We start from the raw sequence: 14,424 nt of genomic DNA on the forward strand, positions 1-14,424 counted from the left end.
CTTGCACTTTACTCATTTATTTTTTTAATAATTGCCAGTTTTTAGAAAGTGTGAGTACAATTCAATGAAAGGTTGTGCTGTGTACTTGAATGAATATGCATTGAATGACAAATAAAGTCAGTTCAGTCCTCTGATGCTGTGAGGTGTTTTGGCTCAGAACAATCAAGTAAATCGTCCTTTTGTGTTTGTAATTGATGCCGCACTTTCATTTTGCATTTGCATATTAGTAGTGATACTTAAAAAGTAGCTGGTTGGTATAGATATATCGATACTAGGGTATGGGCAGATCTATCCCTAAAAGTCAGTATATGCTACTACTCACTGGAGGTCAGAGATGGGCCCCTCTCCTTGCAAAGATGGGCGTCTCAACAATCTGAGAGTTTGCTCTTCTTATAGCAGTCAAGAGTGCAGTTTCAGAGGGGCAGAGGGAGGCACCAGCCCACACTCTGGTAAATGTCATAGGAAAAATCCATCCAGTAACTGTGTTTTAAAGTCAAAGCACTTTCAGCCATTCTGTTTTCCTCTCACATGGCCTGACTCCTTTTTCCTGCTCGGTACCAGCCTTTAAGGTTTATTTTGCGACTGCTGCTCTGGTCATCGGGGCTGGTGGGGTGTGTGTTATCTTTATTCCTGGAGTATATTTTATGTACTTTTACCCCAAAGAAAACGTGGCTGCGGTGTCCTGAAAGAGTTAACCATGTAGAGAGATTTACATGTTGTTTAACCTCTTAACCTCCACCTGAACTGAGTAAAAATGAGACAAAAACATGACAAAAACGCAGTTTTGCAGGCCTTTGCTTTCAAATGAGGTGTTGCACTGGCCAAGCTCTGCAGTCAAGCTTTTAGATGTAGGCAAAGCTGAACTGGAGAAAATGCGCTGGGTGAAGAGGTTCACCGCAAACTCTACCTCCATTATCTATAGAAGGTTTCGATGTATCATAATGAGATGACTTCTTGTAATGATTCACTCCAAGTTGCTTATGAATTCATCAGAGCTCAGGCCAGACCGTAATGAATGGTCTGTGATCTGATTGTTTCCTACATCTAGCCGTATAATCGCTTTAATGACCTATAGTCAGTGTGTTGACACCCTGCCCCGGATGAGAATGCTAATGCTGAATTAGAGAAGGTCAAATGGGTTAACCGACCCTCATAACGGGCTCCACGTGACGCACCCTCACCGAAGGGCTCTGATCCATTATCTCCGTCTCTCTGTGCGTCAGACGGGATTAGTGCAGTTAACCCTGATCACTGTTCGCCCGCTTTTCTCACGCCGCTGACCTCTGACCCCCCACCGCAGTGTCTCCCGGGAAACCATCCGCAGCAGGAAGAAGTCTGACTACAACCTGAACAAGGCCAACCAGCCCATCCTGACCAACACCACACTCAACGTCATCCGCCTGCTGGGTGAGTGTCCACAAGTGTAGAACCACTGGTGTAGATCCACTGGACTATAGCTCCACTGGACTATAGCTCCACTGAACTATAGCTCCACTGGACTATAGCTCCACTGGACTATAGCTCCACTGGACTATAGCTCCACTGGACTATAGCTCCACTGGACTATAGCTCCACTGGACTATAGCTCCACAGGACTATAGCTCCACTGGACTATAGCTCCACTGGACTATAGCTCCACTGGACTATAGCTCCACTGAACTATAGCTCCACTGGACTATAGCTCTACTGGACTATAGCTCCACTGGACTATAGCTCCACTGAACTATAGCTCCACTGGACTATAGCTCCACTGGACTATAGCTCCACTGGACTATAGCTCTACTGGACTATAGCTCTACTGGACTATAGCTCCACTGGACTATAGCTCCACTGGACTATGGCTCTACTGGACTATAGCTCCACTGGACTATAGCTCCACTGGACTATAGCCCCACTGGACTATGGCTCTACTGGACTATAGCTCTACTGGACTATAGCTCTACTGGACTATAGCTCTACTGGACTATAGCTCCACTGGACTATAGCCCCACTGGACTATGGCTCTACTGGACTATAGCTCCACTGGACTATAGCTCCACTGGACTATAGCTCCACTGGACTATAGCTCCACTGGTGTGGCATTGTGACCAATGCACTAATCAACTTTTTTCTCAGTGGCTTCGTTTACATGATCAAAAATCAGAACTGGAGAAATCAGATAACCCAATAATCAGATCTGATGTGTTTGCATTCTCTTCAGAAGTCAGAGAACCCGAAACTCCAGGTTCTATCAAAAATACTCTTTTCATAACATGTTTTAATCTTTGTCTTAGTTTGGCCTCTGCTGTATTTTCCTGGTTAGTTTATCTACACATGTGAAAGATCAGAAAGAAATCAGGTTATGTGGATATCAGATTATGTATATCACATTATGCTGTTTCCATGAGAACTCCAGTTTTCAGATTATGATCAGATTTTTGTTTTCCATGTAAACGTAGCCAGTAGCAGACCGTTGTTTACAGTGCAGTGGTGGTAGAAGTGCTCACACTTTGTAGAAATACAGACTCAAGTTTCACTTAGTTATAAGTATCAAATGAAAACTCGACATCAGTTAAAGTATTAGAGTAGCCACTTTCAAATGTTTTAAAGTCAACACATTTGTCACAGATTTTGGAAAACTATAGAAAGGTTTTTGTCTCTCTGTATATTTGTATTGTTAAATGTTCATATTTGAAACCAATCTTTAAACTGAAAGTATTTTGTTGTGTGTTGGAGAAGCGGCACACATACTGTAGGAGGATGGAGATTTCTCTGTAATTTAGGGGAAATAATGGACATTATCTGTTCACATTTAACTGTTCAGAGATCCACAGTGCTGTGCTTTGAATGTGTGTTTATTTAGTGAAGATCAGTCAAATACCCGGCCAATGGGTTAGCAATCTGCCCAGTGCCCATTCGTCTCATATTCGTTCTCCGGGACAGCGGAGGACATAAAGCTAAACCTTCATGGCAAGCTGCTGCTTAACGACAGTAGGCTTTGGGGACAAAGGAAGTGTGAAAGGAGAGTGGGCACGAGGGAAACCATAACAAGAGCTGTAAGACCAATGAACGTTATTGTCCCGGTTGGGAAATTAGCACTCTGCATTTGACCCATGCTTCGATGCCACTGGGGCGGCCTGTAAGTAGCAGTGGGCGACCACAGTGCTGAACCCCTCATGTTTATAACTTGATGGAGTAGCACTGTGAATAATTTGCAGCCCACAAAGTTCATAAACCCATTCCTGGCAGAGGGGGAGAGAGGGAAATAAACTGCATTAATATGCAGTGAGCGCTATTGGCTCCAACTGTATATGAACTCTTTTAGCCTGTCTGTTTAGGCTACGGTCTCTGGTTTGGTGCAAAGTCATTTAATGACCCCAGTTTTCATGTTTTACGCCTTTGCCAGGACTGTGCTTTGCCTTATTACTTGAATTTACATAAATTTGAAATGATGACCATATCTTAGCTATCGATTATAACCTCAGGATGATATTAGTCTTTAATCTTATTGAAGCTGATCTTTTAAGAGTCAAAGCTTATTTATATTTTATTTCATTTAGTTTAGTCCACCAGTCTCTTTTATTTCAGGTGATGAAATGCCCCAAGGTGTAGGAAATTGCATGTGTTTGCCCACTTAACACTTTTACTTTAATCCGGTCAAAAAAGGAGATTAAAAAGTGACTTGAGTGAAGTAAAAGTGATGTAAAAGGTAATTCCCAGAGCATCTTAAATCCTGGTTCTTTATGAGCTAAAACTTTAATGCACACAGAAAAATCTTCATCTTATCTCTTTGAAGCCTTCATTTAGTCTTAAGAGTGGTACAATTGAGCATTGAAATGCATAGTTGCACATGTGCTCTTGGGTTTTGCTCACTGTTGTTTTTCTTCATTGACTCCAGTGATTATTTTCTGCACCTTCAATGCAGGAGCCCGACCACTGAGAATCTGTGAATAAGCAGCTTTAGAGCGATATAGCATTTTCTATTAAGTTAGTGATTGAGATGTGTTTGATGTGGATACCAAATACCTGTAAAACTGTATCTAGCACATCTACAATATCTTCAAGCAGCTCGTTGACCTTTTTCTTTAGTGAAAGAATTAGATGAGTTAAAGCTTTGGTCAGTGGGTGAGTATGGCCAAAGTGGCGGGATGTGTGAGGAGCTCCTGTCCTGTCCTGCAGTGAGTGAGTCTGTGTCCCGTTGTCCTCCCTCAGGGAAGTACATGCAGATGATGAACATCCTGAAGCCCATCGCGTTTGACGTGATCCACTGTGTGTCGCAGCTCTTTGACTACTACCTGTATGCGGTCTACACCTTCTTTGGATGCAACGACACGGTACGTGCTCCACAACCTGCCTTTAAACACGACATTTTACACCTTACAGAGCTCCAAATTCACTTTTTTCTCTTGATAGCGCTTGTGCTCCGAATTCTGAAACTTAGGAGCACAGTGGAAAATGTGGGAGCACAACCACAAAAAACATAGAGCTTTTAACAGGGAACAAGGAATTACAGTAAAACATATCACATACCACTTCCAGCCTTCTGTTGCATTTTAGATGTGTCATTTTAGCTGTTACATTGACATCTACAAAACTCATTATATTATTTGAACGCTATAAATGGGACACCAGATTTGTTTTCCTCCCAACCCCTGACTTTCTCTGCTCCGCCCCTGCTTCACCACACTTACCGTCTCCTCTCTGCACCTTCACTCTCCTCACTCTGTGCTGCAGAGACAGCTCCATAGATCGCGCTACAAGCCGAAACTCCTTTGCCTGAACCTTTAAGACGTGCTTGACATTGTGTTTGTGACTGTATGTTTTGTGTTTTGTGAGAACGCCGATGATTCGCTTTCAGAGCTGCGCGAACAGGTTGAATTGAATCAGCAGAGCTGAATCGTGGCGCGACAAGTAACCTCGCTTAAACTATTCAATATCCACTAAACTTATGCAGACTTTGGTTATCAGCGTACATGTTTATCCTCGCTCACCTCGCTGCAGCCTGTCCCTCCTCCTGGCACCTGCACAACAGAACCGGCCACGGCTCAGCTCATCTAAGACACTTTTCGTGGCGTCCATCTTCATTGAATTTTGATATCAGATACAGAGGCCAAAGCGCTGCATATGAAGCAGCCACCTAAGCACACACAGACACACAGACAATGACACGCCTCTACTGCGCCGATAGACTGTTGATAAAACCCTCCAATGCATGCTTTTAAATATACCAATCCTGCTATCTAAAACACTGAGAGGCTTCTTTGTGATCTCAACTCACAGATTCTGCAAAAAAAGCAAAAATCACCAATTTTCAAAAAAAAAACTTCTCTCGAAACTTGGACTGCCCACTTGTGTCCCTGGTTCTCGTGACGTGACACATCCGCAGAGAACATGGGCTGGTGCAGGTCGGCCCAGCGCCTGTGACTGGGAGGAATATTGAACTATTTTAGAACAGAAGGTTTGCCGTCGCTGACAGGCAGCATTTGTGAAAACAATAACACCATTTTTCTTAAGGTAGAGAGAGAAGGTTTTCTTTTAAGGTGGACCAGAGCATTAAGGCTGGCAGTCGCAAACATGCGAGTAATTCTATTTTTAGATTGCAAAGGCTTACATTTGGGAGCTGTATAAAAAATACTGAGGGGAATCATTCTGATCTCACTAGGCTACATTTCCATAGGAGCGTACTGGGGCAGACCGGAGCGTTTCATCTCTACACTTAGCCGACATGCCTCATTTTGAAAACATTCAATAAAATAACATATTTATCCTCATATTTGTATCTGTATCTGTAAATTATACATAATTCCCTGTTTCACTCTGCTCTTTCATGGCCTGCAGCGCCTTTTCACCAACTTTTCAAAGACAATATATTTTCCACAAGCTGCGACACTGACAACACGCTGACAAAACAAGATTGATTTGCACAACAGTTTTCCCATACATTCTACTCCTTTTGGGCATTGTTGTGTTTTCTCTTCTTTATCTTTTTTCTCAATAAATATTATCCTGGCACTTGAAAACCCGACTGCTCAAATAGAAATAAAGTAAAGACTTTCTGGTGCTGGTATAGGTTTGGAAGAAACGCTACATCCAAATAAAGTCTGCATGCTTTAATTGCCTATAGTTTATATTCCAAGGACGATCAGGACGCACATCCGAAAGGTGCAGACAAATAATAGAAATAGATCCCATTCTTGCTTTAAGTGTTTACATGTACAGGTAAAAGCTTATTCCCACGGTTAAAACCGACTTAATGATCCAGGGAGTCACAAATGCATTTATAAAAGATGCTGCCGCTGATTCTTAACTTCTGCCTGACCGTCTAAAAATGAAAGTTAACAGGTGAGCACATGACACAGATGATTTTACTGTCGCTGCTGTTTTCCTATTGCTGTTCAGGAATGTGACTTCATAATGTGCTTGTGTGGGAAATGTGCCAGATTAATTCCGCTGTAATTTCTCAACTCATGAAATACCTGAACACTCTCTGTGCTGGCACACAGCCGAGGGTAGAATTTAGATTCTCAGATTCTCTGTCCCAGCACGGGTGCAACACAAACTTGAGCCATCTTTGGGTCGGACCTACATTTTCACAATAGGTCACGTTCATGTTCTAGAATTCTATTTCCATCGACGCAGGGGCCAGTGCAACTCTATGGGAGAGAAACCTTTTTTGAAAGAAATTCCCATAAAGAAAATGTTTTCCCTGATCATTATTTGACAGTGTTTGGATTCACATTATTCTTTTTCTACTGACCAACATCCCGCTCATGTTTTTGAATATTGTCTCCACTTTTGGACGCTTTTATGAGGAAATAATTAGTCCATTGTTCATATTTGCTGGAAGAGAGGACTTTGAACTTTGTGACAGTTTTTGTTTCATGTCAATTGACCCAGGAATTACAGAGAAATGAGTGATAATCTAAGACTAGAAATCTTAAGACAGTTAACATTGTCATGTCATGTCATTTTCAGCTGCACCACCTTAATGTTCAACTTAGAGGCTCTTTAGAATGTCGTGACATCACGTGAATCCAAACTATATCCTTAGACTGGTTCAGGTTTGTATCCTGAGTGGTGCTGCACATGGACTTCAGCACGGAGCACCTGACACCGGAGCCTGGTGCTTCTATCTGGGTTTTCTTTGCTTTTCTCCAGACCAAGTGTTTCATTCTCAAGTATACATTGTGCATTGTGAACTGGAAAGCATAAATGATTAAAGAGAATATATGTAGCAGGCTATTCATGAATGATCTCAGAGAGAAGAGGAAGAAATGAGGAGAGAGAGGTGGTGACAGGAGCAGTGTGGAGCAGAGTTTACCATTTCTGCCTGAGCCCGACCCGAAACAGGTGGAACCAGCACTTTACACTTCTTTGCATTATTCTATGAGAAACCTCTGAATCAGCTCTGGTCCATGGTGTCTTTTTTGGCCCAATCTCAATTCAAGAGGAGTGAGGCAGATCAAAGCACACGGCGTAGCATTGTCAGTGAGGCTGTGCTGTAGTTTGGGCAGGTTCAGTGAGGCTGTGCTGTAGTTTGGGCAGGTTCATTGAGGCTGTGCTGTAGTTTGGGCAGGTTCAGTGAGGCTGTGCTGTAGTTTGGCAGGTTCAGTGAGGCTGTGCTGTAGTTTGGCAGGTTCAGTGAGCCTGTGCTGTAGTTTGGCAGGTTCAGTGAGGCTGTGCTGTAGTTTGGGCAGGTTCATTGAGGCTGTGCTGTAGTTTGGGCAGGTTCAGTGAGGCTGTGCTGTAGTTTGGGCAGGTTCATTGAGGCTGTGCTGTAGTTTGGCAGGTTCAGTGAGGCTGTGCTGTAGTTTGGGCAGGTTCATTGAGGCTGTGCTGTAGTTTGGGCAGGTTCAGTGAGCCTGTGCTGTAGTTTGGACAGGTTCAGTGAGGCTGTGCTGTAGTTTGGCTGGTTAATTGGGACTGTGCTGCAGTTTGGACAGGTTCATTGGGGCTGTGCTGTAGTTTGGCAGGTTCAGTGAGGCTGTGCTGTAGTTTGGCTGGTTAATTGGGACTGTGCTGCAGTTTGGACAGGTTCATTGGGGCTGTGCTGTAGTTTGGCAGGTTCAGTGAGGCTGTGCTGTAGTTTGGGCAGGTTCAGTGAGGCCGTGCTGTAGTTTGGCAGGTTCAGTGAGGCTGTGCTGTAGTTTGGGCAGGTTCAGTGAGGCTGTGCTGTAGTTTGGGCAGGTTCATCGGGACTGTGCTGTAGTTTGGCAGGTTCAGTGAGGCTGTGCTGTAGTTTGGGCAGGTTCAGTGAGGCCGTGCTGTAGTTTGGCAGGTTCAGTGAGGCTGTGCTGTAGTTTGGGCAGGTTCAGTGAGGCTGTGCTGTAGTTTGGCAGGTTCAGTGAGGCTGTGCTGTAGTTTGGGCAGGTTCAGTGAGGCCGTGCTGTAGTTTGGCAGGTTCAGTGAGGCTGTGCTGTAGTTTGCACAGGTTCAGTGAGGCTGTGCTGTAGTTTGCACAGGTTCAGTGAGGCTGTGCTGTAGTTTGGGCAGGTTCAGTGAGGCTGTGCTGTAGTTTGGCAGGTTCAGTGAGGCTGTGCTGTAGTTTGGCAGGTTCAGTGAGGCTGTGCTGTAGTTTGGCAGGTTCAGTGAGGCTGTGCTGTAGTTTGGGCAGGTTCAGTGAGGCTGTGCTGTAGTTTGGGCAGGTTCAGTGAGGCTGTGCTGTAGTTTGGCAGGTTCAGTGAGGCTGTGCTGTAGTTTGGGCAGGTTCAGTGAGGCTGTGCTGTAGTTTGGGCAGGTTCAGTGAGGCTGTGCTGTAGTTTGGGCAGGTTCAGTGAGCCTGTGCTGTAGATTGGCAGGTTCAGTGAGGCTGTGCTGTAGTTTGGGCAGGTTCAGTGAGGCTGTGCTGTAGTTTGGGCAGGTTCAGTGAGGCTGTGCTGTAGTTTGGGCAGGTTCAGTGAGGCTGTGCTGTAGTTTGGGCAGGTTCAGTGAGGCTGTGCTGTAGTTTGGGCAGGTTCAGTGAGGCTGTGCTGTAGTTTGGGCAGGTTCAGTGAGGCTGTGCTGTAGTTTGGGCAGGTTCAGTGAGGCTGTGCTGTAGTTTGGGCAGGTTCAGTGAGGCTGTGCTGTAGTTTGGGCAGGTTCAGTGAGGCTGTGCTGTAGTTTGGACAGGTTCAGTGAGGCTGTGCTGTAGTTTGGCAGGTTCAGTGAGGCTGTGCTGTAGTTTGGACAGGTTCAGTGAGGCTGTGCTGTAGTTTGGACAGGTTCAGTGAGGCTGTGCTGTAGTTTGGGCAGGTTCAGTGAGGCTGTGCTGTAGTTTGGCAGGTTCAGTGAGGCTGTGCTGTAGTTTGGACAGGTTCAGTGAGGCTGTGCTGTAGTTTGGACAGGTTCAGTGAGGCTGTGCTGTAGTTTGGCAGGTTCAGTGAGGCTGTGCTGCAGTTTGGGCAGGTTCAGTGAGGCTGTGCTGTAGTTTGGACAGGTTCATTGGGACTGTGCTGTAGTTTGGGCAGGTTCATTGAGGCTGTGCTGTAGTTTGGGCAGGTTCAGTGAGGCTGTGCTGTAGTTTGGCAGGTTCAGTGAGGCTGTGCTGTAGTTTGGCAGGTTCAGTGAGGCTGTGTTGTAGTTTGCGCAGGTTCAGTGAGGCTGTGCTGTAGTTTGCGCAGGTTCAGTGAGGCTGTGCTGTAGTTTGGGCAGGTTCAGTGAGCCTGTGCTGTAGTTTGACAGGTTCAGTGAGGCTGTGCTGTAGTTTGACAGGTTCAGTGAGCCTGTGCTGTAGTTTGGCAGGTTCAGTGAGGCTGTGCTGTAGTTTGGCAGGTTCAGTGAGGCTGTGCTGTAGTTTGGCAGGTTCAGTGAGGCCGTGCTGTAGTTTGGCAGGTTCAGTGAGGCTGTGCTGTAGTTTGGGCAGGTTCAGTGAGGCCGTGCTGTAGTTTGGCAGGTTCAGTGAGGCTGTGCTGTAGTTTGGACAGGTTCATTGGGACTGTGCTGTAGTTTGGGCAGGTTCATTGAGGCTGTGCTGTAGTTTGGGCAGGTTCAGTGAGGCTGTGCTGTAGTTTGGCAGGTTCAGTGAGGCTGTGCTGTAGTTTGGGCAGGTTCAGTGAGGCTGTGTTGTAGTTTGCGCAGGTTCAGTGAGGCTGTGCTGTAGTTTGCGCAGGTTCAGTGAGGCTGTGCTGTAGTTTGGGCAGGTTCAGTGAGCCTGTGCTGTAGTTTGACAGGTTCAGTGAGGCTGTGCTGTAGTTTGGGCAGGTTCAGTGAGGCTATGCTGTAGTTTGGCAGGTTCAGTGAGGCTGTGCTGTAGTTTGGGCAGGTTCAGTGAGGCTGTGCTGTAGTTTGGCAGGTTCAGTGAGGCTGTGCTGTAGTTTGGGCAGGTTCAGTGAGGCTGTGCTGTAGTTTGACAGGTTCAGTGAGGCTGTGCTGTAGTTTGGGCAGGTTCAGTGAGGCTGTGCTGTAGTTTGACAGGTTCAGTGAGGCTGTGCTGTAGTTTGGGCAGGTTCAGTGAGGCTGTGCTGTAGTTTGGCAGGTTCAGTGAGCCTGTGCTGTAGTTTGGCAGGTTCAGTGAGGCTGTGCTGTAGTTTGGCAGGTTCAGTGAGGCTGTGCTGTAGTTTGGGCAGGTTCATTGGGACTGTGCTGTAGTTTGGCAGGTTCAGTGAGGCTGTGCTGTAGTTTGGCAGGTTCAGTGAGGCCGTGCTGTAGTTTGGCAGGTTCAGTGAGGCTGTGCTGTAGTTTGGGCAGGTTCAGTGAGGCTGTGCTGTAGTTTGGGCAGGTTCAGTGAGGCTGTGCTGTAGTTTGACAGGTTCAGTGAGGCTGTGCTGTAGTTTGGGCAGGTTCAGTGAGGCTGTGCTGTAGTTTGGGCAGGTTCAGTGAGGCTGTGCTGTAGTTTGGGCAGGTTCAGTGAGGCCGTGCTGTAGTTTGGCAGGTTCAGTGAGGCTGTGCTGTAGTTTGGCAGGTTCAGTGAGGCTGTGCTGTAGTTTGGGCAGGTTCAGTGAGGCTGTGCTGTAGTTTGGCAGGTTCAGTGAGGCTGTGCTGTAGTTTGGGCAGGTTCAGTGAGGCTGTGCTGTAGTTTGGCAGGTTCAGTGAGGCTGTGCTGTAGTTTGGCAGGTTCAGTGAGGCCGTGCTGTAGTTTGGGCAGGTTCAGTGAGGCTGTGCTGTAGTTTGGGCAGGTTCAGTGAGGCTGTGTCAGGCTCATCTCCTTGCCAGTGCCCCTCTCCTCAGTAATGGCTCTCTCTTATACAGACCCTGCTCTGAAAATGCTAATGTGCCTGAATGTTTAACCGGGTTCATGTGGTGCCAGGTCGTTGGGGCACTGCTCTCTGTGCCCTCTTCCTATTGAGATGGAGAAGCTCGACTTTCCCATCCTCATTCATATTCAAACGGTAAATACCTGTGCATTTTGGATATTGACTGTATGATTCTCAGCCAGGGGAGCACCAGGCCCTTAGTGGCTGTGACATCTACCGTTTGACAGAGGCCCTCAATATTAAACTGTCATGTGAACTTAACCTATTTGTTTTCAGTCAACTTCTGTGCAGAGCAGTTGGAGGAAAATACTCATTTTACATTGTAAAAGTGGATGTTATTTATACTGTGTATAGGAGATAAAAGCGGCATCCATGTCCCTAAGTGAACATTTGATATCATTTAAGGTTTTAGTTGTGCAGTCATGCGTCCAAAAGTAGAGTGATAGATGTTGCCAAACTATATTATAGGATAATATGCTTCAAGATTACCAGTATATAGTTGTATTGTGCCTTGTTTGAAAATACATTTTAAAGAGGGGGTATTATGCTTTTTTCAGCCACATAGCACCAGTCTATAGGACACTACAATGATGACGAAACCTTCTGTTGGTCTGTCAATGCAGTAAATTAGAACAACTGCCTTGTATAAAATTGCTCTTTCAAAATGGCGTTAGCAAATGACTTGAAATAGGCCTCTGTCTCTTTAAGAACCTCTGACCCTTTCCGACACGCCCCCTCCACACGCTGTCTGTGGCATCACAACAACACTCCGCTCGTTGTCTCAAGTATTGAAACTACGATCGGTGCATTTTAATTTTTATTGTTGGAAAGGACCTACTGTTTATCACTTTGTGAACAATGGCCACACAGGATATTATTTGGAAACAAACCTTCCACACCGGACGCTTGGAAGGGGCTCTTGCCTGAAAAATAACTGCTGTTTGGAGGCTATCTCTTTGCATCTGCCATGCCCTATGGATCTCTAACTGTACCCCCATGGACGACACCAGGATCTGCAGGAGCCCATACGATTCAAAGACGGACATTATCTGTGCAAGTGGACAATGTTTTTTCGAGGTTACCCGTTAGCTTGTTATAATCGACTACAGCTCATTGTTGATGAAAAGTCTGTAATAAACCACAAATGTGTAAAGCCAGGCTCATTGTGTGATCATCGTAAAGGCTGCTTCGAGTAGTTGCCTGCTTTATTGACGTTATTTGTGCATAATATGCTGCCTGTTTTCAATGAATGTTGTGAAGGTGAAGGTTGTTAGCTTGTCGCGGCTAATAGTGCCTTAGCTCCGGGAGAAACCACTCGGCTACGACTCACTGTAGATGAAATGAGAGCAATAAACTACACAATCAACAAGCCAGGCTCCGTGTGTGATCATCATAAAGGCTGCTTCAAGCAGTTGCCTGTTTTAGTGACGTTTTCAATGCATAATATGCTTGTATTCAGTGAATTTTCCCGTTAGCTTGTCGCGGCTAGCTTGTTAGCTCCGGGAGAAAACCACTCGGCTATGACCCATTGTAGATGAAATGTGAGCAATAAACTTCCAAATCAACAAGCCTGGCTCCGTGTGTGATCATTGTTAAACGGTTCTTTATGTGTGTGGTGGTTTTATTGACTTTATTTGTGCATATTTCTCGTTTTCACGTGATGACTCGAGGTTTAGCTTAGCATTAGCTTTCTCCGGAGGCTCTGTGCATCATCAAGGCCCAGCGCAGAACCAGACACTGAAATAAGTGTTCTTGTCACCGGTTTTAATCCTGGTTGTTTCGGTAACAGAAACACTGATGTGTGTCTTTGTAAAAGTCTGCTGTGGCTCCGGTTCACAACACATGAAGCTAATCCTCCATGATGACTCTGTTTACATCTTAGGGCTAGACACTGCGGGGAGGGGGTTCTGCTGAGGGGCAGTGGTTGGTTACTCGGCTGGTGACGAAAGGTCGGAGGCGTATCCTGGAGGTCGAGGGCGTTTCCTGAAGGAATCAGGCGTTTTATCCCTAAAATGGCTGCCATCAGAGTTTCTACAGATTACTCGAAAATACGTGAATGTGCCAAGGCAACACTTCAGGCATGGTTTTAATGAGGGAATGACTTAATAACATGATGTAAAGCTTGAAAAAGTCGATTTTGCATAATAGGCCCCCTTTAAAGCTACAATACCTGAGTGATCTTGTTTTTGATTGTGAAAGTTGGAGATAGTTGTGAAAATCTCTTTGTTGCCCAGAAACACTTTTGTCTCTCACAATACTTCCCGTACATCTCGATCGTCACACGCCGCATCACGGCACTTCAGAGGCTTTTCTCAAACCGTGTGGGGCTTTAAACACGTGATTTATACATTTATCATAAAAGAAGACGCGTAGGCTCAGGCTGCTGGCCTGAGCTCAGAGCAAAATGTCATCAGTTTACTTTACCACACTATGCTGACATGGGTTTTGTTCAGTATCTTTATGTCCACCAGGGAGGGTAGACCTTATAGAATCTTTATAGAATTGAACCAGAATCAGGAGCCTGTCCGGGGTTTGACCCTGGGTCAAAGTCAGTGTAAGTGCTGCAGTAGAATCCTAATTGGCTAAATCTGCTGCACATACTTCAGTTTAACTGGATTTATGTGGCACTGCGCTCTCTGTGTACACCGAGGCACAGCGCAGCCTTGTTTCTGTGTTTTCAAAGCTTTCTGCTCCTGTAGACCAAGTAATGGAGTAATCCACAGCAGTGAGAGAGCAGTGGACCGCAGTCCAAGCTCTGCACAGCTCTGTGGCCAGCACATAAGGGACTGGCTGAGCAAGTATGTTACAAGGATTTTCAGAAGCACATTTAGTCTGCACCTTATCCTGAATATTAATAGGTAACAGTGAACCTTCAACGTGTCTCTGGGCAAGTTGCGTCCCGAAATTGTGTGACTGATGGAGACATGTAAGGAAACAGACCAATTTAGCATTCGACTAGACAAAGGATGGGTGAGTGCTTCAAGGGTCCAAACAATGTTCAGCAGGTGCTTCTTCTAGTGCAGGGGTGTCACACATGCAGCCCGAGATGATTTAATCCGGCCCTTGCCTTGTAGAGCATAAATTCTAGAGTATGTTAAAAAAAAAAGCCCTTTCCTGTGCAGAGTTTTTAAAGAATAACCAGAATGCTCATTCCAGCCACTAGGGGGCAACTTAAATTAAAATAAGGAAAGATTTTCATACATGTCCAGCAGAGGGCACTGACATAATAAGAGATCAGGATATGAACAACATGGACATTCTGCTCCAGGGCGGC

At 45.6% G+C, this 14,424-nt stretch overlaps 1 protein-coding gene across 1 annotated transcript in view; it reads left to right on the top strand.

Annotated features, from left to right (window-relative positions):
* vps50 (VPS50 subunit of EARP/GARPII complex) overlaps nt 1–14,424 on the top strand; it is a 105,852-nt gene that overhangs the window by 49,556 nt on the left and 41,872 nt on the right. Inside the window, exons 20-21 of the mRNA XM_079570538.1 lie at nt 1,301–1,407; nt 4,192–4,313. Of these exons, the coding sequence (XP_079426664.1) occupies nt 1,301–1,407; nt 4,192–4,313 (229 nt within the window). The remainder of the gene's footprint in view (nt 1–1,300; nt 1,408–4,191; nt 4,314–14,424) is intronic.

The sequence above is a fragment of the Gobius niger genome, assembly GCF_951799975.1.
Source record: "Gobius niger genome assembly, chromosome: 14".
Lineage (NCBI taxonomy): Eukaryota > Metazoa > Chordata > Actinopteri > Gobiiformes > Gobiidae > Gobius > Gobius niger.